This window comes from Trematomus bernacchii, unplaced genomic scaffold, assembly GCF_902827165.1.
Source record: "Trematomus bernacchii unplaced genomic scaffold, fTreBer1.1, whole genome shotgun sequence".
Taxonomy (NCBI): domain Eukaryota; kingdom Metazoa; phylum Chordata; class Actinopteri; order Perciformes; family Nototheniidae; genus Trematomus; species Trematomus bernacchii.
The window spans coordinates 2,606,323-2,630,286 of record NW_022987710.1 but is presented as its reverse complement, the minus strand read 5'-3'; the positions used below and the strand labels follow the sequence as shown (position 1 = coordinate 2,630,286).

Here is a 23,964-nt window from a genome sequence, read left to right as displayed (position 1 = left end):
CAGATTAAATCGGTGGTAAAAACGAGCTTTTATCACCTAGGCAGCTATCCAAAATAAAACCTTTTCTCTCCAGACAGCAGTTTGAGACAGTAATCCACACCTTTGTCACCACTCGGCTGGATTACTGCAACTCTCTCTACATGGGGGTCAGTGGGTCCTCCCTCGCTCGTCTGCAGCTGGTGCAAAATGCAGCAGCAAGGCTTTTAACTGGCACACGGAAATATGACCACATTTCCCCCATTTTGGCTTCGCTCCATTGGCTGCCAATACATCATAGGATTCATTTTTAAATCCTTTTATTTAGTGGGAATGCTGATACAGCATTCCAACTATATGTTATGCTACGGACGAAAAGTTTATTATTATTCCGTCCAATTATTTTGTCCGTCTTCTCCTCCCACATTCAACATCGCAGAAACTCCGTTCAAACATCAAAACGTTCAGCTCGGTCGGGAATCGACTGCTATTACTTTTATCATTCATAACTTTCATAATTCCAGAGATACATCCCATAATTCATCAAATTTTTAACATTGAAGTCAATGGAGATATTCAATCGACTGCTATTACTTTTATCATTCATAACTTTCATAATTCCAGAGATACATCCCATAATTCATCCCATTTTTAACATTGAAGTCAATGGAGATATTCTTCAGACTTCAACAAATCTTCATGCGACTTCAACTGCTAACTGTTCATTCATACTTTCACTCAGAAACCTCATTCCAACTTTAAAATGTTACACATCTTTCTGACATTATTCCTGTAACACAACTTTTAAATCTGATTCTTACTTTTAGAGATATTAAACATTGTTCAGACCTTGTTAAAGAGGTTTTCTTCAGATTTTAACATTAACTAGAGTGCGTGATGTCACAGCTAGAGGGTAAGAAATCTTGAAATGTGCCTTCATATATTTTTTTAAAACTGCCATAATTCCCAAACCCTACATTCTTGAGACATAATTTTTCATGACAAACGTAGGAAAACATCTCGTAGCTTGAAAAATGACAAATAATGAAGCAAAAATAATTAAACAAAATGCCTCTTGAGGGCATGAAGTGACAAAAACGTTCAACATGTCTCCATTAAAGCCCATTGTAATTTCAGGCAGATATTTCCTCACAGCAGCAGCCGCACACCTTTAGTTAAACTGCCAAAAAGGCCACATTATTAACCCGAAAGTACACAAAAATTACACTTCAGATACTCAACTTCCTTGACATGCTTCACGTTTTGAAATTTCACAGATATCTGTTATCGTTCTTCCACAAAACGTTCACATGTAAGAGGTTTATCTGTCATTCAGAACAATGCAAACCTTTGATCTCTTCATTAAGCTCGTTAGCTCGCTCAACTATAAATCACCGTGCTGGGTGTAATGCGAACACGATGATGTCAGCCACTCACAACGTGACAGCAGTTGCAGTGGCTAAGTGTTCATTGCATACTCTCTCTCTATCTCTCTTCTCTCTCTCTCTCTGCTGTCTCTCTCTTCTCCTCTCTCTCTACTCTCCTCTCTCTCTCTCGCTCTCTCTCCTCCTCTCCTCTCTCTCTCTCTCTTCTCTCTCTCTCCCACACCGGTCCATGCCTCCAACAGCTCTACGCCAAATCTGAAATCTCACCATATGCCGTTTCCATGGAAACGCATCCCTCGCCATAAAACACGATGTTGTCGTGATACCTATGCAAATGATCCAAACACCACCAGACTTCAGATGACAGTTAATGGTCCAGCCCTCAACATGTCTATATACCATTAGTGAGTTTTCCTCAAAAGCTGTTGCCATGGCAACGCATCCCTTGCAATAAAACACGATATTGCTATAACTCCTATGAAAATTGTCAAAAGGTGCTAAAACTTCACATGTGTGCTAACAGTCCAGCCGTGAAGACATCTACGGGACAGTTTTGAGCTTTCTTCAAATGCCGTTGCCATGGCGACAGACCACTTGCCATGAAACACGATGTCGCTGTAAGTCCAATCGACACGGCCAATCGTCCCCCAATCTTCACTTGTATATCACCGGTCCATGCCTCAACAGCTCTACGCCAAATCTGAGATCTCACCATATGCCGTTTCCATGGAAACGCATCCCTCGCCATAAAACATGATGTCGCTATAACTCCTATGAAAATGTTCAAAAGGTGCTCAAACTTCACATGTGTGCTAACAGTCCAGCCGTGAAGACATCTAGTCAGTTTTAAGATTTCTTCAAATGCCGTTGGCATGGCGACAGATCATTCACCATCAAGTTAGTTCAAAGGTTTGCAGTTCAAATATTCTGCTGCTTTTCCAAGCCTTTTTACTCTCTTTTCTTCTCTCATCACACATTCAAGCCCCCAGTGTTCATGTATCATTTCAATCTAAATTCTTCACTTTCTTCTTACACATTACATTTCAGCATAGCAGTTTAGCGTCAGATTTTCAGCATAAAGCATTCCCACTAGCAATTTCTTCAGGAATTGCATTCTCTAGTTTACTTTGAAATCCCTAAATGGCATGACCCCACCATATCTTTCTGAGCTGCTACACCCCTACACGCCCAACCGCCCTCTCAGGTCAGCGGATCAACTGCTCCTGAATGTGCCCAGAACCAGGTCTAAGCTCAGAGGGAACCGTTGCTTCTCCCACACTGTGGAACGATCTGCCCCTGCACATCAGACAGACCGCCACACTGCTGCTTTTAAAGCACTTCTTAAAACCCACCTCTTCTCCTTAGCGTATTAACATCTTTTAGAGCGTTGCTTTTATTGCTTTTAAATTGTCTATTGTTTTTACTTCTACTTGTTTTATGGTGTATGAGCTGTGCTGTGTTGTTTTTTGTATGTTTTTGTTTTGTTTATTTGCCTGTACAGCACTTTGGTCTGGCGGTTTAAAGTGCTTTATAAATAAAGCTGTATTGTATTGTATCTCACCTGCAGCACAGCGCAAGTAATATAAGAAGTAATGTTTCCTATATTTCCCGTGGAACATTGAACGCAACATTAAATGGGTCCGTTGATGACAAATATGACGTCAGCGGCTCGGCTCACCTTTACCTGTGTGCGCGCTCACGAACAGCAGTTACGCGTGGACATGCGGAAGTGAACGCCAGCAGCCAGAGTTCCTGTTGGAGCAGTGAGCCGAGGGATGTTGAACATGTGAGGGGGAATACTGCCTTTCAACCCGGGACACAACATGTTCTGCAGGACCGCCGAGGTAGGCCCTGGCCCGGGAAACCGCTGCTTACACTTGTATTGAAACGTTACAGTTACACTGCTGACCATTGCGTGTCCCTGTCCGAGATCACGGACTTCAGTAGTTCTGATTTAAAGGACGTGTATTCCTCTGTCTCACCGAGAAGCACTGACCAGTCATTCCGGTTTAAGAATTAAAAAGAGTAACACTAGAATATTTGAATCACTTATTTTCAAAAAGAAATCTCTTTAAAATACCAAGAAAACATATTTTATTTACGGTCCACAGCAGCCTACTGAATGTATGTAAGTCGCTTTGGATAAAAGCGTCTAACAAATGACATGTAATGTAATGTAATGTAATGAAGCAGATGAACACTGCGTGTGCAGTGGGTCAGAAATGGAACCTGTTTATCAGCAGGAGCAGTGTACACACCCTGCTTGAGTTTCCTGCAGAGTTCCTGCTCCCTCAGAGAGAGAGGGAAAAAAAAAAAAAGAGTTAGGAAGTTAACAGCTGTACATTACATTACATGTCACTTGTTAGACGCTTTTATCCAAAGCGACTTACATACTCAATACTGTGGGCAATCCCCACAGGAGCAATTTGGGGTGAAGTGTCTCAGGGACACAACGACATGCTGACTGCAGTGGGGTTTGAACCTGTGACCATCTGATCCCCAGACCAAGGCCAAAAAAACGATTCTCTTGCTCCCTGTTTCCCTTCTGTAGCATGTAAAAGTATTTATATACAGAAGTACTTTAAAGACCAACAAAGTATGCATTTGTTGACTAATAACACTTGTGTTATGCATTTAACTATTGACACATTTCTATTAAATATTATATATTTCTAATAAATATTAAGTAAAACGTATCTACTTCTTTCAAGTTTATTACATACAATTATTATTATTTTCTTTATCAGGGATAGTTTTGAAGTAACCAATATGGACCTGTATTGAAGCTCATGGTTTGTGTGCTGTGGATAAATAATGAAATGTAACCATTACATTTAATATGAACTAAGAAGGTATTGGTGTTATAATGTCTGTCTTTTAACAAACAAAGAGAAAACCTATAGAAATTCTAAACATAGCACTCCCCTCAATTATTGGACAGTCACGTACTTGATAGAACCAAACCTTTATTTTTTATTTTAAAGTAGTTCAACTTAATAAAATGTAAAACAACCCTTAAAAGTAAGTACGGTGCAGTATAACAAAATAACACTCTAAATGAGTTTTAACATCAAATAAACATTATCATAATCTTAATAAAAAATTATATACATATCATATATATAAATAAATATCAAACTATACACCAAACTATATACATAAATAAGTGTCCAGTGTCCATGCCTCTGGTGGGGGGATATACATTTTGTCATGGCCTGGCTCTTGGCCATAACAAAAAGCGTGGGAAGGACAAGAATATGTAGAAAAAGGTATTTAACAAAACTCAATGTGGCCGAAGACAAACAAGGCAAAAAAGAATAGGCAACGTGGCTGCTCTCCGAGGTCCGGTCCTCTGCGGGGAGAGAGATTGCGGGTCTCACTCAGGCCCTTTAACCCTCTGGTACCGGTCGCCAGGTGTCCTCAATCCCAGCTGATAGACCAAAGGGAGAACCTTAAAGGAACATACACACACACACACAAGAGATAACAAGGCAGGGGTCGTCACATGTCCTCCAACCACTGCTCCTTTGGGACAATGTAGTTCACTACTCCCTGTACTGGCTGTGTCCAGTGTCCGCTGTCCCAAACCTCCCACACCTTCACACGTGTTGGGCAGTACTCTGCGGGTCAGTGTGTGGCTGTATGGAGCAGGAGCAGGAAAAGCAGAGAGAGGCTGGCATTCAGAGCCTGTGGAGCAGTGACCAGGACAGGAACCTGTGAGCTCACTGGTGTAACGGGCCGTCTCCACGGCAGCGTTAAAAAATCTTGAAACGCTTCTGCCCATTCACTTTGAATGGGGTGACGTCACTTTTTTTCGCTTTCGCCGAAATGCATTGTGGGCAGGCGAGCGGAGATTCTCAGGATTTTCAAGATCCAAAGTTGAACAATGTTCAACTTTTGAAGCTGAGGAGGAAGCGTCAGCCAATCAAATCCCGTGTACGCAAATCTGACAGTTCAAGCTCTAGCCAATCAAACGGCGTGTATGCTGGGAGAGACATCCCGCAGATCATTTCCTCATATTCCAAAAAATGGAGGAGAAATTAGCGGTAGCGAATCAATCACCCGGTGCTTTATGACCAGACCTACCGGGATATAAACCGGAGGAGCCAGGCATGGAGGGAGGTGGCAGAGACAGTGGTATGTTTTCGCCTGTTTTGGGGAGTTTATATCCAGTTTACTTCGGGCTTTTTGGCTTCGTATGTCGCGGGTGGGAGATTCATGTGATTGGTTGATCGCAAAAAAATCCCCAAGCTTCAGATACGCCCACCTCCAAGATTTTTTTAACGCTGCCGTGGAGACGGCCCGTAAATATCATGGAGCCCAAAGGTGGAGCAGGGAAGAGCTGCAACACCACCTGTGGACCTGAGGGTGGAGCAGGGAAGAGCTACATCTCCACCTGAGGACCTGAGGGTGGAGCAGGGAACAGCTGCATCTCCACCTGAGGGCCAGAGGGTGGAGCAGGGAAGAGCTGCAACACCACCTGAGGACCGGAGGGTGGAGCAGGGAAGAGCTGCATCTCCACCTGAGGGTGGAGCAGGGAACAGCTGCATCTCCACCTGAGGGCCAGAGGGTGGAGCAGGGAAGAGCTGCAACACCACCTGTGGACCTGAGGGTGGAGCAGGGAACAGCTGCATTTCCACCTGAGGGCCAGAGGGTGGAGCAGGGAAGAGCTGCAACACCACCTGTGGACCTGAGGGTGGAGCAGGGAACAGCTGCATCTCCACCTGAGGGCCAGAGGGTGGAGCAGGGAACAGCTGCATCTTCACCTGAGGGTGGAGCAGGGAACAGCTGCATCTTCACCTGAGGGTGGAGCAGGGAACAGCTGCATCTCCACCTGAGGACCTGAGGGTGGAGCAGGGAACAGCTGCATCTCCACCTGAGGGTGGAGCAGGGAACAGCTGCATCTCCACCTGAGGGTGGAGCAGGGAACAGCTGCATCTCCACCTGAGGGCCAGAGGGTGGAGCAGGGAAGAGCTGCAACACCACCTGTGGACCAGCTGTTCCCTGCTCCACCCTCAGGTGGAGATGCAGCTGTTCCCTGCTCCACCCTCTGACCCTCAGGTGGAGATGTAGCTCTTCCCTGCTCCACCCTCAGGTCCACAGGTGGTGTTGCAGCGCTTCCCTGCTCCACCCTCTGGCCCTCAGGTGGAGATGCAGCTGTTCCCTGCTCCACCCTCAGGTGGAGATGCAGCTGTTCCCTGCTCCACCCTCAGGTCCTCAGGTGGAGATGCAGCTGTTCCCTGCTCCACCCTCAGGTGGAGATGCAGCTGTTCCCTGCTCCACCCTCAGGTGGAGATGCAGCTGTTCCCTGCTCCACCCTCCGGTCCTCAGGTGGAGATGTAGCTCTTCCCTGCTCCACCCTCGGGTCCACAGGTGGTGTTGCAGCTCTAAAAATAGGTTTTATGACTGTAAATGGGAAAATAGAAACATGTAGTGTTGTTACTTACTCTGAATACCTCTGATGCGCCTCGCGACTTGTCCACTGTCAACCAAAAGTGTGAGGGGGGCGGGTTCGGGGAGAAGCCGTGCCGTGAGTGGCTCTGTCCATTGTGATGCTGTGACGTGATTGGCTCCGTCCATTGTGAACTCGCGTCGTGATTGGTTTAGGTCCAATCTCACAATGGACAGCGAGTATCATGATTGGGTGATAGATTGGAGTTTGAGCAGACGGTCCTGCGCCAACTAGTGCGCCACACGCCTTGTATATATCAATATTTAAATTCAAACTGTTTATAAAGAATCCCAACAAACCAAAACAAGCTGTGGCCAACCCAAAGGATGATTTAAGATTTTACTGATAAAAGGTTAATTAAAGATTTTATTTGTTTTGCTGCTCAAACCTATCGACAGTAAATTCAATATGCAAATACACTGTACTTAAGTACACATTTGAGGTACTTTGTACTTCTACTCTACTTGAATTCAATAAATCATGTAGGCCCTACTTTAAGACCCACATTTATTTAATAATTTTAGTTACTTTCCACCTTAACCAGGCTTCATAACAAAACATATCATAAATTATATATTACTCTGAAATGGACCAATCTGCACAATGACTACTTTTACTTTTTACTTTTCTACTTTAAATTGAGTAACATTTTGAATGTAGGATGCAATATTTTACTTTTAACAGAGTATTCCTTCACTCTGGTACTTCTACTTTTACATTAGTACTAGATCTGAGTACTTAACTTCCCCCACCACTGCACACCTGACGTGATTACGTTACTCAAATTTGCGTCACAGAGCTACAAATTATGGAAGTGGAAAACTGTGCATTTCTCCAAATGAATATGATGCCTCTTGGCCAGATGTTTGGCCAAGTGTTCGGATAGATTGTTCGGATAATTGCTTGTGTTTCCGCGCTAACGCAGAAAAACAAATGGCAAACGAGCATTGTCCACATGGAGCCTTAGTTAGGGTAACTCCTGAACGCTGCGCAGATCTCTGTGAGAGAGAGCTGCCGCGCACACAGAGCGAGAATAATGAGATTGCAAGGACCAGAGTTGGTTCAATTAAATGTAGGTAACTTTTATGTAGCAATAATAAATATGAAAGCTGTTTTATATATACATTTCTCCAGTACCGATAACAAAACCGATAACGTCGGAGCTATATGGGGAAAAAAATACATATATTATATAGCAGGCTCATAAAGTCAAAGTCAGCTTTATTGTCAACAATTCTGTATTGTGTTATACATCCAGAAATCTCGAAATTCCAGGACCATTTGGGGCAGGGGAGAAGGGTGGGAGGCAGGGTGGAGAGTTCAGGGGAGAGATGTCAGAGAGAGGGAGGGAGGGAGAGAGGGGAGAGAGAGTTCAGCATCCTGACCGCCTGGTGGAGGAAGCTGTTCCCCAGCCTGGTGGTGCCCGAGCTGAGGCTGAGGAACCTTCTTCCTGAAGGCAGGAGGCTGAAGAGGCTGTTGGAGGGGTGGGTGGAGTCACCCGCAATGCTGAGTGCTTTGCGGGTGAGGCGGGTGTTGTATATGTCCTGTAGTGATGGGAGTGAGGCACCGATGATCCTCTGGGCAGAGTTCACAATGCGCTGCAGGCTCTTGCGGTCGGAGGCGGTGCAGCTTCCAGCTTGCCTGATACAGCTGCTGAGGATGCTCTCGTGGCGCCTCGGTAGAAGGACAGCATGATGGGGGGTGATGCTCCGGCTCGCTTGAGCTTCCGTCTGCAAACTTCACGATGTGGTTGGTGCTGAAGATGGGTTTGCAGTCGTGGGTCAGCAGAGTGAAGAGAAGGGGGCTGAGCACACATCCTTGGGGGGGCCCCCGTGCTCAGTATGAGGGTGTCTGAGGTGTTATTGTTGACCCGTACAGCTTGTGGTCTCTCTGTGAGGAAGTCCAGCAACCAGTTGCAGAGAGAGGGGCTGGGGCCCAGGTCTGTAAGTTTTTGTACAAGCTGCTGGGGGATGATGGTGTTGAATGCTGAGCTGAAGTCTATGAATAGCATTCTGACATAAGGGTCCTTAGCCTTAGTGTTAGTGTCCAGGTGTGTGAGGGCTGGGTGGAGAGCGGAGGAGATTGCATCCTCTGTGGAGCGTTTAGCTCGGTAGGCAAACTGAAACGGGTCCAGCGATGGGGGGAGGGTGGATTTGATCTGCTTCATGACCAGCCTTTCGAAGCACTTCATGATGGTGGAAGTTAGTGCGACGGGGCGGTAGTCGTTGAAGCCGGATGGAGATGACTTATTTGGCACTGGAATGATGGTGGTTTCCTTGAAGCACGAGGGAACAACAGCCTGGCTCAGGGAGATGTTAAAAATGTCTGTGAGGACATCTGTGAGCTCTTCTGCGCAGTCCTTCAACACACGACCAGGAATGTTGTCAGGTCCTGCAGCCTTGCGGGGGTTAATCCTCAGCAGTGTGCTCCTCACACTGGTTGGTGAAAGACGCAAAACCCGGTCGTCGGTGGGGGGGGTGGTTTTCTGCGCAGGTGTGTTGTTCTGTACTTCAAAGCGTGCAAAGAAGCCGTTGAGGTTGTTGAGCAGGGAGGTATTACTATCACAGGTCTGTAGCGGTAGTTTGTAGTCCGCTAGGGTCCTTATGCCCTGCCACAGGCTCCGTGAGTCCCCGCTATCCTTGAAATGTCCTGTAATTTCTCGGGTGTATTCTTGTTTTGCTTTCCTGATGCCACGGGACAGGTCAGCCCTGGCTGCTTTCAGCCCAGCTGGATCTCCAGCTCTGAAGGCGATGTTGCGGGCCTTCAGCAGCGTGTGGACCTCCCCTGTCAGCCATGGCTTCTGGTTAGCCCGGATGGTGATGGCTCTGTTTTGTGTCACATCGTCAATGCATTTGCTGATGTAGCCCGTGACTGTCTCTGTGTATTCTTGTATGTCGGTGTGATGGTTGCATGTGGCTGCCTGCTTGAACATGTCCCAGCCTGTAGTGCCAAAGCTATCTCTGAGTGCAGCTGTGATGTCCTCTGACCACACCCGAACCTGTTTTGAAACCGGTTTGGTGGCTTTTACCCTGGGTCTAGGCCGGTTCCAGCAGAACAGTGAGGTGGTCAGAGAGGCTGATGTGGGGGAGGGGGGGATGCCTTGTATGCTCCCTTGATGTTGGTATAGACCAGGTCTAATGTGTTTTTTCCCCTGGTTGGAAAATCAACATGCTGATATATTTTAGGCAGCACAGTTTTTAAGTTAGCGTGGTTGAAGTCTCCAGCTACGATGAGTAGGCCGTCTGGGTGTGCTGTCTGTTGCTCACTGACGGCTCGGTACAGTTCACTGAGTGCCTCCTCTCTTCCCTCTTTGCTGGGGTTTGGGGGGAGATATACAGCTGCCACAAGAATCGCTGTAAACTCCCTCGGCAGGTAAAAAGGATGGCACTTTAGAACCATAAACTCCACCAGTGGCGAAAAGTGTTTGCTAACAACAACAGTGTTGTTGTTAGCAAACACCGGGCCCCTGTCAATTATCTAATTGATAATTACTTTCTACAGATCTTTGTAGAGATTTGTAAATTCAAAACGTTTCTTGAAAAGTCCAGCTCACTAGTTTTACTTCTGAAAGATGTTTGTGACCCGTCATATATCAAATAACTGTCATATTCTTAATTGTGAGATCCAGGGCTCACAGTCTTACCTAATTGAACAACAGCATAAGGGGAGAAGAGTCATGAAGTTAGAAAAGATAGTCGGTAAGGTGTGTTATGGAGCAATAACATTAGCCATCATAAGCTCACTTGTCACACCAAAGCAGTGTGCTTCAACTATAATAAATTTCACTTGAGGATGATTGTGTTATTTATTTTCTGTGTGTGTTACAGGAAAGTTTTGAGCTGTCGGACAGACAAAAGGAGGGTTACAGCACTGAGCCTTTACTTCCTTCATTGGTAAGTATAAGCGTCATCAGTAACATGCAAACAGAGAATATATCTGCTCATATGAAAGGATTCTTTGACCCTGCATGGACAGATAAACCTGCGTGTGGTGCTGTTAGACAAACAGAGAGTGTCATCCTAAAGGCCCTTCCGTCATCATACATTAGACCGGGCCCAACACAGCCTGCGTGTAGGGAGGGGCGGCCCTGGTTAGTTTAACTAGTACACCAACTAAACGGTTTGCTTTTTGAAAGTATTACAGTCTGACTGTCTGACAAGTAACATCCCCATATGCACATTTCTCCATAAATATATATTTTTTTACATTTGATATTTTTCAGTAATTGATTATGTCTGGCAACATAGCACCATAAATAAAGGCTTATAAAATGTGAAGTTTCTCTCGTGTTACAGCGAGTATATCTAATGAATAACAGTCCTGAAATAATACTTTTTATCACACGTTATATATGACATATTATTTATTCACTGTGGCGGCTAAATTCCCATTAAATTGAGTCACCAAGAGTCTAAACTTGGCTTTATGCTTTGACGTGTTTTCAAGAAGAAAGTCCATCATGAAGTTGAAATGTTGATGACGTTTAATTAAGAAAATTAAATCCACAATAACTTGGGTAGGACCAAACCAACCTGGTATCACGGCTAGACGTGAACATGTCCCATTGGTCCACTGGGAGACGTCAGGATGACATGATTTCACCCCCTCAAAACGTCACAGTTACACGGGATTGTTAACCAGTGGAGAAATACCCGGGTGTTGACAAGCAAGCCTCTATCACGACTTTTGGTTCACTATAACACAACTTTTTGTGGAGAATACGAAGATTTGTTCAGGTCTCACCAGGGAAATGTTTATGTACTACGTATATTACTAAAGAAGTTTTAGATTGGCCAGTGTCCATGTAAAGTATCGTCATCTCTCGGAGATGGTGTCTGCGTTTTCATAGTAACGTGGTTGCTAGTGACATAGTTATCGCTTCATACACCCGGAAATGAGTAATCTCATCACTGTCGGTTGATTTTACAGTGATATCTGCAGTACTCATCAAATTAAAAAAAGTTTTGGATAGAACGAAGACATTACACTACCCATGATCCTCTGGAATCGTTGAAGCTCTGTGATTGGATGTGTTACTCTCAATGCATTTCGAGAGACGTAGTTGAAACGATAAGTAGAACAAAAAAATGTGTTAAAAAGAAAATCATACTTTAATGTGCTTGCTTTTCTCTTTGAAAGTCATCACATAAATGCATTGTAATAAACGGTTCGGCTGCATTAAATATTACACATCTGCCGTAGTTCTTTATTTATAGAGCCCTGGGGCCTCATTTATAAAGCAATCTTTGCGATTTATAAAAAACAAACTTGACGGGAAAATGTGCGGTCCTCCACGGGCACTCTGACGCACAAAAACGGGAGAGATGAAAAACTGCGACACCGTTGGCAGAAAGAAGAATGGAGAGAAATATGTGAAAATAATACCATAAATAAAATGTTACCTCTTATCATATATGAAGAATTAATTTGCAAAAATTGATTAAAGCCAATCTTAAAATGATTAACCCGTGTGTGGTGTTCATATTTTTGTTATTCAGCCAGTGTTCGTGGGTCTGGTGGACCCGCTGCCTTTTTGGGTTTCAATTCAACACAATCAAACTATTTGATGTTAAAATACTCAACATATGTTTACTTCATCCCAATTACAAGCAATATAAACAGCATGGTTAATATTTGCCCTTTTACATTGGTTAGATCATATTAATTAATTAAAGTGCTACTCGTTTTTTTGCCCGCTGGTCCTGTGGCTCGTCTTTTTTTTGTAACTAGCTGATGCTCAATCTCATCCTCTTCTTCAAAGTCACTGTCAGATCCTCACATTCTGAAACCTCTTCCTCTACATCAGGGGTATTCAACTAAAATTCAACGAGGTCCAGTTAGAGAAAATCTCCCCATGCAAAGGTCCGGAACTTCAAAATGTCTAAGTTGCTTTATGAATTAGTGTGATATATATTGAAGTAGCTGTAGCTGTAGCTTTATCAACGTCTGCATGTAATCAACAACTGACTGCCAATCAAAGAAACAAAGTACAATTCAAAAACAACAATATTTATTGTCAATTAACATTGAACTATACAGATATACAGTAAATACTGTGGATATGTGTAATGTTCCTCTCGGGCTGCATTTAAAAATAAAAAATAAAATAGCTTTTGAAAATGTGTGCATCTTAAAAGTGCTTAATTTTAGATAAAAAAAATAAAGTGTAGCAGCAGCTTGAGTTTCCCTTTTTCTTTGTTAACCGTTTCACATCATGACTTAACAGTTTCAGTCGATTATAGAACAATATCAAGGTTCAAGGTTCTTTATTGTCAAACTAACATAGCTACAGAGTAATTATGTCGTTGAAAATCTTAGGTCACAGGCTTCTCCAACAATGCAACACAATAATACAGATAAGCAGACGATATTAACCAGTATTAAAATATACTATATTAAAAGTAATACAAAAAGAAAAATGGTTTAAAAAAAAAAAAGTGAGAGTAAAAAAAAAGTGGAATAGTGCAAAACCAGACTATATACAAGTTATTGAAATGATATATTAGATAATAGATAAATAATTACTAAGTAGCAGATGAATGTTATGAAATTGTTCCAGCAGTTCAGGTGTTTAACAGTCTTATTGCCTGTGGGATGAAGCTGTCTCTGAATCTGTTTGTTTTTGTCCAGATGCTGCGGTAATGTCTGCCAGACGGCAGCAGACTGAACAGTTTGTGGCTGGGGTGATGGGGGTCTTTGATAATCCGGAGGGATTTTTTCCTGAGCCGTTGGGAGTAAAGATCCTCTATGGATGGCAGCTCCGTCCTGGTGATGTGCTGTGCAGGTTTCACCACCCTCTGTAAAGGTCAGGATCCTCTCTATGGTGCACCTGTAGAAGGTCAGGATGCTCTCTATGGTGCACCTGTAGAAGGTCAGGATGCTCTCTATGGTGCACCTGTAGAAGGTCAGGATGCTCTCTATGGTGCACCTGTAGAAGGTCAGGATGCTCTCTATGGTGCACCTGTAGGAGGTCAGGATGCTCTCTATGGTGCACCTGTAGAAGGTCAGGATGCTCTCTATGGTGCACCTGTAGAAGGTCAGGATGCTCTCTATGGTGCACCTGTAGAAGGTCAGGATGCTCTCTATGGTGCACCTGTAGAAGGTCAGGATCCTCTCTATGGTGCACCTGTAGAAGGTCAGGATCCTCTCTATGGTGCACCTGTAGAAGGTCAGGATGCTCTCTATCGTGCACCTGTAGAAGTTGCAGAGTATCCTGGAGTCCATGTTGAACCTCCTCAGCCTGCGGAGGAAGAAGAGCCGCTGTCGAGCTCTTTTGGTGATGGTGGTGGTGTGAAGAGTCCATGTCAGGTCCTCAGTGAAGAGTCCATGTCAGGTTCTCAGTGAAGAGTCCATGTCAGGTCCTCAGTGATGAGTCCATGTCAGGTCCTCAGTGAAGAGTCCATGTCAGGTCCTCAGTGATGAGTCCATGTCAGGTCCTCAGTGATGAGTCCATGTCAGGTCCTCAGTGATGTGGACACAGAGGAACCTGAAGCTGCTGACGCTCTCCACCGTAGTCCCATTGATGGCGATGGGGGCGTGTCCCTCTCTCTGCTGCTTCCTGTAATCCACAATCAGCTCCTTGGTTTTGCTGACGTTGAGATGGAGGTTGTTATCCTGGCACCAAGATGTCAGGGTTTCCGACCTCCTCTCTGTACGCCATCTCGTCGCCGTCTGTGATCTGGCCGATGACGGTCGTGTCGTCAGCAAACTTCACGATGGTGTTGGAGCTGTGTGTCCCTGTTTAAAACAAAAGGGCAGGGTAGCTCCTGGTCCCTCTGTACCTCCACAGCCTGGCTGCTCTCAAAACGTGCAAAAAAGCTATTCAGCTCATCTGGGAGAGATGCGCACGCAGACACTCCCGCAGCACCCCCCGCTGCTCCTTTGTAGTCTGTCATTGTTCTTAGTCCCGCCCACATGTTCCAGGTGTTACAGCCTTTGAAGTCAGATTCCACCTTCTCTTTGTACTGTCTCTTTGCGCTGCTAATTGCTCTCCGGAGTTCATACCTAGAATTCCTGAACTCCTCCAAATCTCCAGCTCTGTGCGCGATAGTGCGCGCTTTCAGCTTGCCGCGCACCTCGCCGTTTATCCAGGACTTTTGATTTGGGAATGTCCGTACAGAAACCTTCGGTACCACGTCATCGATGCATTTCCCAATGTAGCAGATGACAGTGTCCGTGTTTGTGTTGATGTTGTTGTCCTCAAACACACTCCAATCCGTAGATTCGAAGCAGTGCTGCAGTGCAGAGTCCGACTCCTCACTCCATCGCTGTACTGTCCTTGTTACCGGTCTGTCCCTTTTAAGTTTCTGCTTGTAAGCAGGCAGCAGCAGCAGCAGTGAGATGTGGTCTGATTTGCCGAAGGGAGGGCGAGGGAGAGCCTTATATCCATGTCGAAAAGGGGAATAAACATGGTCCAGTATGTTTCCCCCGCGCGTCGGATAGCTGATGTGTTATCAGTCACATCATAACAATTGAACAGTTTTAAAGTTTCTCTTTCTGTCCCTCTTATATTGCAGTCCCTCACTCACATTTTTTTGTTCAGTGCGAGAATTGAGCTTGAGCTTGTCCTGCCAGGAGTTTAGATCTGGGCTGAAATTGAGTCAGGGCCATTCTCATACACACATGCAGGTGCTCATTGGTTAGCCTCGGTTAGCCTGCCCTGGAACGATATGTAGGTTTAATTGTGATCCTGGTGGACTGATCATATTGGGCTCTGAGACTGCTTATTTGACCTCAGTTCTGACTTGAGAGGGAATGTTTGGTCATAGTGGCGTTTCACTTTTAATGAGCGCCACGGTCTCTGAACAAATGAGACACACTGGTTCTGTGCTCCCAGTGGGCAGGATGAACATGAATGAGTCCACTCAGGGTTAAAAGCTCTGTTCTCACTGTCCTCTTTCCTCTTCAGATTAGAGAGCGCCATGTGTCATTATTTGTCTCTCCCTGTCTGCCGCTAACGCCTGTTCACTCTCCTCTCCGTCTTCTCTCTCTCTGCCACTCTCTCATCTCTTCTTCTGTGTTTCTCTCCCTGTATCGCTCGCTCGTCTCTTTCGCCCCCTGTCGGCGGCGGTTAAAATAGAATCGCCCCGTCAAAATTGAAATCCCCTATGTATTGATTATAGGTCCGGGTCCGTATAGGTCGGCGTCTGGGTCCGGATCCGGACCGCGGTCCGCCTGTTACTGAACTATGCTCTACATCAGGGGTGCCCAACCTTTTTTTAACCGAGAGCTACTTTTAAAGTTGCCAGTCTGCCGAGATCTACCAGTCCAAATAGAGAGGCGTAGCCATTACTGACAGCCTACTACCAGGTAAATACACACTTCTACTTGTATAAAACTGACCTTTGTACGATTAATACTTCATAAAATACTGCAGATCCTTTATCTTACCTCTTTCTAATCTACACACGTATTTAACTGAAGTTACACAACAGTGTTGTTGATACAGAGTTGGAGTTTATTCACATGTCACATAGTGGGTAATGTTTTCAAGAAACATTGAACAGTGCTGCCACATATGACATAGGAAAAAAAGAAAAGACTCTGAACCCTTTCTTTGCCATTATATAAAAATAGTGTTACTACAAAAGTATAAATTAGGCTTACTAATAAGACAACTCAGATCTGAAGCTACACAGGAATCTGCTGCCAAAGTGCAATAAAAAAGACCAAATTAATAGAATCAAACCCTTTTTTTGTTGCATTTTAGTAGAGTATAAAAAGAAATGCCTTTAAAATAGGATGCAAGCAACACTAGTTTCTTAACCTGAATTGATAATAGACTATAATCAATTTAAGTTTGCATTCTTATACCATTTTGTACAATAATTATAATGAATAAGTTCAAACAAACTAAAATTTACAGCTGATTAATAACGGTATCTAACTTGAGTTTTTATTATATCAAAAACCTGTTGAAATGCTACTGTCTCCAAAAAGCGCGTCGGCAGCCTCCAGGAATGCTTCTTTCACAACTTCGCCGTCTTTGAAAGACTTCATGTGTTTGGCAAGAACGTGACTGACACGATAAGATGCTATGGTAGCAGCCTTGCTCTTGTTGTTGGGCCTGGTGAAAATGGACTGCTGTGCATTTAGCTGTCCTTTCAGGTCCCTCACCTTTTGGGAGCGTAGGGCAGAGTTAGGAGGGAATTCCGTGACAGATGGACTTTGAATTGGAATAGATACAAAAATAATCATCCTCCCACTCGGAGTGAAAATTATATATTTTGGGCTTTTTTGCTTCTGCCATAATTGTGGTCTTGTGTGTGCGGACTGTCACTCCTGTTGCCACGGACAACGTCAGCGAACTAGTGCCCACTGCCCACCAGCCACGCCCCGACACATGGGGTCACGCCAATCACAACGCTTTGATGAGTTCAAGTGCATTATTCTGGCACAGGAAGATTGTAGAGGCTTCTCAATACTCTAATTTCCCCTCCTCGACTCCTATCCTCGAGACTTAGTCCCGCCCACAGGAGATGCGAGCGGAGGACTCGAGGAGGGGAACCGAGGAGAGAGGAGGGGAAGCAGCAGGCGTTTAGAGAAATGAGAACTCCTCTCCTCTGAGCGGTCATTTTAAAGAGGCGTCCATTAATGATGACAGGAGGCACAGCAGCCCTCTGTGTGATGGACAGATGTGTTCATGACGACTTATATATTTACTTTTAATTCATTGACAGTGCGGTATAATGAGACAATAACAGGCTACAGATGCGGACATATACACACACATATATATTTATATAAATATATACAATTTAAAGTATGAGAGCACTCATAATAACGTAACACAATCAGAGACTGGATATATCCCCCCCCCCCCCCCTCTCTGGTCGCTGAAATGGGGAATTGAAATTACGGGCCAAAAGTTGTATTTACAAGTATTAAAAGTAAGCATAGGACACCAAACCAACTGAGACTGTCTGTCCGCCGCATCTACGCACTGTACAACATGCACCTACACACTGTACAACACGCACCTACACACTGTACAACATGCACCTATAGCTCCTAAAGCATATGATATCAGGATACAGCCGTTGTATATTTTATTATGTGAAGCACTAAATGGTCTTAGAAAAATATCGACTCTTTGTTTGTAGATATCTACTAAACTACAGCATACAAATACAGAGAGTAATGTAGGCCTGTTATACTGAGTGATATATATTATACACACTGCTCTGCTTTCTGCACGGACCTCACAGCTGTTCTCTCTGTAAACATCGCGTCGCGATGAAAGCAGTTACTAAAATAATAACCAGGGGATGCATGCAGAGCTGTCATTGGCTGAGATAAGTTCGGCCGTGCGTCCACGCCTCCACCGTTCCCAGAAATGCATCCGCGGAGGAGCCGTTGAGGACCGTGGAGGACCCATCAGTGTCTCCTCGGTTATAGCTCCTCCAGAGAGCCTCCTCAATGCTCAATGCTCGGTCCTCGATGTGCATTTAGAGAAATTAGATGTCCTTCAACATGGCGCGCTGAAATCCATTTCCGGGTCACTACCGGAGGACCGAGGAGTCGAGGAGGGGAAATTAGAGTATTGAGAAGCCTCTTATGTTATAGAACATTAACGATAAAACTGAATATTGTTGTTCTATGTTTAGACACATCTCGCGATCGACTGGGAATCTCCGATCGCGATCGACTGGTTGGGCACCCCTGCTCTACATCATCATCAAATGGTTCTCTCTCTTCCAAAATCATTTGCAAGGCCCTCTGAGCAGAGAATCTTTTGGCCATCTTGATCAGTTGTGATAAGGACCCAAACTGGCAAAGCTTTATTTATTTCCTTAAAATAGGTTGAAAAATGACTTTCAGTCATTTAACGGTTAGATATTGCAATTCTGATTCCATAGATGTGTCTCCCATCACCTAAAACCCCTGACTATTCTCTCAACTCAGTGTTTACATTCTAAAGAAAATCAATAATATCCTTAAAAACTACAAGTTCCATTATATCAGCTTTGTACCGTGATGCAAAACGACAACATATTTGTAGTTTATTTTTGGTATGCAAAGAGCTGTTGTGATAAGGGTTTTAGAAAAGCCTATCTATCGATTTGATCAATATGAAAATCAGCCGAATTACTATTGATACTGCAAGGAGACGTATTGTGTGAAGAGAAATTAAAGATGTTTAAATGCGTCATATTTATGATCCACTTCATGCATTCAGTTTTATTGTCAGAGGTCTTCCAGTTTGTCCAAAGGTCTTCTAATCAGGGCTCTATAAATAAAGATCTACGGCAGATGTGTAATATTTAAAGGAGACATGTCATGGCCATTTCCACTGATCATAATTCCATTGTTGAGGTCTACTAGAATAGATTTATATTGTGCATTTTTCCAAACTCACATTGGTTTCTCATACAGCATCTCTGTAAACTACGTGTATTCACTGAATTTCACTCTCTGCCTTTAACGGCTCGTTGTAGCTCCAATAGCTCCAGCCCCCACCCTCCCTGTGAGCACAGTGTGCTCTGATTGGTCGGGACGTTGTGATTCGCGCTGAGCTCCGTGGAGGTGTTGTTTCCTTGTTTAGGATACACAGCGAAACACAGCCAAACTCATCCTGAGCACACACAAAGTCACAGCCGAAGTAAAAACAATAAGTGTGGCTTGATATTGAGTAAGAAAAAGGTTGATAAACGCTGTGAGAATGGGTCTGCAGAGAGAATTTCGCCGCAATCCCAACTGTCTGTTATCAGCCTGCAGCCAGGGAGGAGAAATCAGCTGAGCTGCCTGCACTGTGTATGTGTGTGTGTGAGGAAGTCCGTGGATTGGTCAATTTGGACCAATCAGCGGGGGCTTAACATAACTGCTCCACGGATTGGTCCATTTCGTTCCGGGTACGGGTTGACATCATGCCGTACCCGGAAGAATCAAATGGACAATGACTAACAGAACTACGCCTATATTGTGTACAGCGCCCATATGGCACACCCCACCCCAAAATCAAGTTGAACTGCCCCAGGCCCAGTAAAAACCAGAGGCTTATGTGAAATTGTTCTTTTTTGAAATAATGGTTTTAGTGTGCAATTATAAGTTTTAATTTTGTATTTGTGTTAATTTAAAATAAATCAAACTCCCAAAAAACGTATACAGCTTCTGTGTGTTTTTATTAACATTGGAATTTACTGTGTAAGCGGCCGCGGGGGGGAGAGCTTTAGAGAGCTCTCCCCTGAAAGACTGAGCCGCTCTGATAACCTCAGCTCAGTGAGGTAAAGGCACACCTTTATATGATCATTATAGTTATGAAAAAATAAGAGAATAGATGAAAAACAGGTATAAAATACTATATGACAGTAAAAAAAAGTTGTTATTAATAAACAAAAATACAGTTTGAAAGGGGAGTGATTTGTAAAATATCCATAAAGAAAAAGAAAATCTGCTTAGAGTTCTGTTTCATATTGATGTTGAGAGATGTATCCATAGATCTCTTAATGTTGCTCTCAAAGTGCACCAGATTGATGCTTTTAACTTCAACATTTAAAAAAAATAATCTTCCCGGGGGAGCATGCCCCCGGACCCCCCTAGAGGTCGATGAGAAATCAAATCATGGTTTGCTATATATGAATGATATGTTATAGGAGCAAATAATTCAGGGAAGAAAGGATACTAAGTATTTCCATCAAACTTTATTTTTAGAAATGTACAAAATGAACATGTGTAAATATACACATATACACTGTATATCATCCATTCCTCCCCTTATAGGCGTTTTCGGCATCTTGCCTATCGCAGCTTTGTAAGCGGCTGCCGGGGCTTTTTAGGACGAGGCATCAGAGTGGTCATCCCGTCATGTGTTGTCCGCCAGATACGCCAGGCTACTGGCCATTCCTACGTCACGATACCCAGGAAGTAAACAATGGAAAATGAGAAATCTCCAACAAGGCGTTTTGGGGAGGTATTTTCTGTGTTAGAGTTTTACTCGCTACAGGGTGTACTTTGAGGGTTTTTGACTCTGACCGTTTACATGCATAAAAACCTTCATAACACACAAGGGGACGGGTAATAACCGGAAAAGCATGACATGGGACCTTTAACATTAGTTTATTTTTATTAAACGTTACATTTTCCAAATCTCTCTCAGCTGACTGTATATGGTCCTACAGCATCTCTAGTAACAGTCTGCTGCACCATAGAATGTCCAAATGGACCAATCAGAGTATTCCATTAAGCAATGCAGAGATGTTTGACCAAAACCTGTTTTGCAAAGATCTGTAGTGCATTTGACTGTTTACAGTTGAGGTTTAACATCTTTCATTTGTTTTATTTTTCTCTTTCCTTTAACTGGACAAAACTAAGTCTAATACTTATTTTGAGCTGCTTAACAATATTGAACAATATGTTGTGTTTTTTGAACAGCCCACCCAGAAGACATATGACTATGTACTGGTGGCCCATCAGGTGGATGATGAAAGGGACCAGAAGGCTCAGAGACAGAGAGCCTTCATCCAGAAGCTAGAAGAGAAAAACATCACAGTTAAAGTGAGTCTGCCTCCGTTACACATTACATATCATTATCTGTGGCTTTTACCCAAAGCGACTTATATACACTCAACACTGTAGACAATTCTATAAAACACTGTGACCTGACACCTGACTTGATGTACTGATAAGGATTGTATGAATCAAAGAAGACAGAGTGTCCTTTATTGTGTGTGCTGTTTTTGTGTGTTAGAGGATTGAACATGATGACAAAGTGTTTTTTGGCATCCGTGCTCCCAATGAGATGTTCAAAGACTACCAGTACCTGCTCAAAGTCTCTGACTCCTGCAACTGGTGTGGAGATGTAAGGGGCTCTGTCACCCAGGCTACCAGGTAATATAAACATTTACATATAGATTTGATTGTATCACTGCTCTGACCGAAGTCCTTGTTTAAGGAGAAACAGCATATTTGTGACCTGTCACATGAACACTGATCAGAGGGCATCAGATGAATGCTGCTTCATAAAATTCTTCCACATGAAAGTCTGCAGCAACTTTGAGCAACAACACCGCTTTAACTTCCTTGCTTTTTTTCTTAAACAGATAGTACTGCTCTGTGTACCCTACCATGCAATAATGCAACAAGCCAAATACAACTTGATTTAAAAATAAGGCTGAACACACTTTCTGGAGCTGATGCAGATTCATCACCAGTCACCTCACTGTCTACGTGAATGAAAGTGTTCATTCAAGCCCTGGTGACTTATGTCTTGCCCTCAACACAATATATGGAGTATATTATAGTATATGTAGGAGCTGGGAAATGTGGATTCAACCAAAATGTTTTATGTAAAAATGTTGTGTTCTGTGTGGGAGCCAGGTGGGTCTGTGGGTGGTGCATACTAACACCTGTGCAGTCGGCATTATTCATGCTCTTTAAAACTACTCATTCGGATCCTGCCCGGGGTTTTTTATCTTACTGCAACATTTATTATTCCTCCAGGATCCGAATTGTCCATTTCATCCTTCATCAGACCTTCATCAACACAGGAGGTGAGTGTGATTTATTTCAAAGAACTCTATATTATCACCTCTATTTTGACTATTCACAGGCAGCCATGCAAATTGATAATTAACCATGTTTTGATATTTTGAGTTCCCTGATGCTGATTTTTCCTGCTTTTGGTATGGTTATTGATCAGAAAACCTGGAGGAACTGATAAAGAAGGGTGTGTTTGAAACCATGTTCTGCCTCCATGAAGTAAGTCCTCCTTCAATCTTATTATTTTTGCTGGCACAATTGCAAAATCATGTTTTTAGTCCTTCAGGATTCTCTGATGGTTATATTGACCGGAATGACACATCTGCACGCTTAACTACCACCTGACAATGTGCCAAACTATATTATAAAATATATAACTATATATATAACTATATATATCTATTAGGGGTGTCAGTCGATTAAAATAGTTAATCGCACATTTTTTATCTGTTCTAAATGTACCTTAGAGGGATATTTTTCAAGTTTTTAATACTCTTATCAACATATGAGTGGACAAATATGCTTTATATGTTGTTTAATATCATTTGAACAATGACAAAATAGTTCTCATGAATATTAACACAACAACCTCTGAACATTACAAAATATTCGCCTGGAACCTCTCTCATACAATAATAATGTGTGTGTGTGTGTGTGTGTGTGTGTGTGTGTGTGTGTGTGTGTGTGTGTGTGTGTGTTGTGTGTGTGTGTGTTGTGTGTGTGTGTGTGTGTGTGTGTGTGTGTGTGTGTGTGGTGTGTGTGTGTGTGTGTGTGTGTGTGTGTGCTGTGTGTGTGTGTGTGTGTGGTGGTGTGTGTGTGTGTGTGTGATGTGTGTGTGTGTGTGTGTGTGTGTGTGTGTGTGTGTGTGTGTGTGTGTGTGTGTGTGTGTGTGTGTGTGTGTGTGTGTGTGTGTGTGTGTGTGTGTGTGTGTGTGTGTGTGTGATGTGTGTGTGTGTGTGTGTGTGTGTGTGTGTGTGTGTGTGTGTGTGTGTGTGTGTGTGTGTGTGTGTGTGTGTGTGTGTGTGTGTGTGTGTGTGTGTGTGTGGTGTGTGGGTGTGTGGGTGCGCGTGCCCTGTGATGGATCGTTGGAGCTATGTGCTGCTCAAGGCATATATGCTCGAACGGGAGCTGCCTGGAAGCTGCAATCATGTTGCGCGCACTGAGTGTGCTGACTTTTCGTACAATGTCCCACTGTCTGGCTACCTGCATAAAGTCAAGTGCTCGGCGCAGTTGTCGGCGAAATGTCGCTCCTCTGTTTTCATTGAAACAGCTCCTTATATCCGTTAGCGCAGCTAGCTAGCACCAGATGCTAACAACAACAACAACAACACGTAAGGTGTGCCTCACTCGCCCCACACATACACACACCCTCCCGGTCCTCCCGATGGCCAGTCCGGGCCTGCCGGTGAGCGTGGTAGTGTGGTCTGCCACAAGCGGGCGGCAGGAGCGGGGCTGTCAGCATCAGCTTGTAGATGGTATTTTAAACTCGATGCGCTCTGAAACTACGGGGCGGCCGAGGACAAAAAATACACATGCATTAATCGCGTTAAAATAATTAGTGGCGTTAATTCTTTTTTGCGTTATTAACGCGTTAACTTGACAGCCCTAATATCTATATACATCTATATATATATAGTTATATATTTTGGCACATCGAGATCGAGAGATCGATCA

The 23,964-nt window shown here is 43.7% G+C and overlaps 1 protein-coding gene across 1 annotated transcript in view; it reads left to right on the top strand.

Moving 5' to 3' along the window:
- The first annotated feature begins 3,064 nt into the window (after positions 1-3,064).
- Positions 3,065-23,964, top strand: part of LOC117491138 (anoctamin-9-like) — a 58,980-nt gene continuing 38,080 nt past the window's right edge. Inside the window, exons 1-6 of the mRNA XM_034140997.1 lie at positions 3,065-3,205; positions 10,641-10,706; positions 21,184-21,306; positions 21,500-21,639; positions 22,252-22,301; positions 22,451-22,509. Coding sequence (XP_033996888.1) covers positions 3,185-3,205; positions 10,641-10,706; positions 21,184-21,306; positions 21,500-21,639; positions 22,252-22,301; positions 22,451-22,509 — 459 coding nt within the window. The 5' untranslated portion in view covers positions 3,065-3,184. The remainder of the gene's footprint in view (positions 3,206-10,640; positions 10,707-21,183; positions 21,307-21,499; positions 21,640-22,251; positions 22,302-22,450; positions 22,510-23,964) is intronic.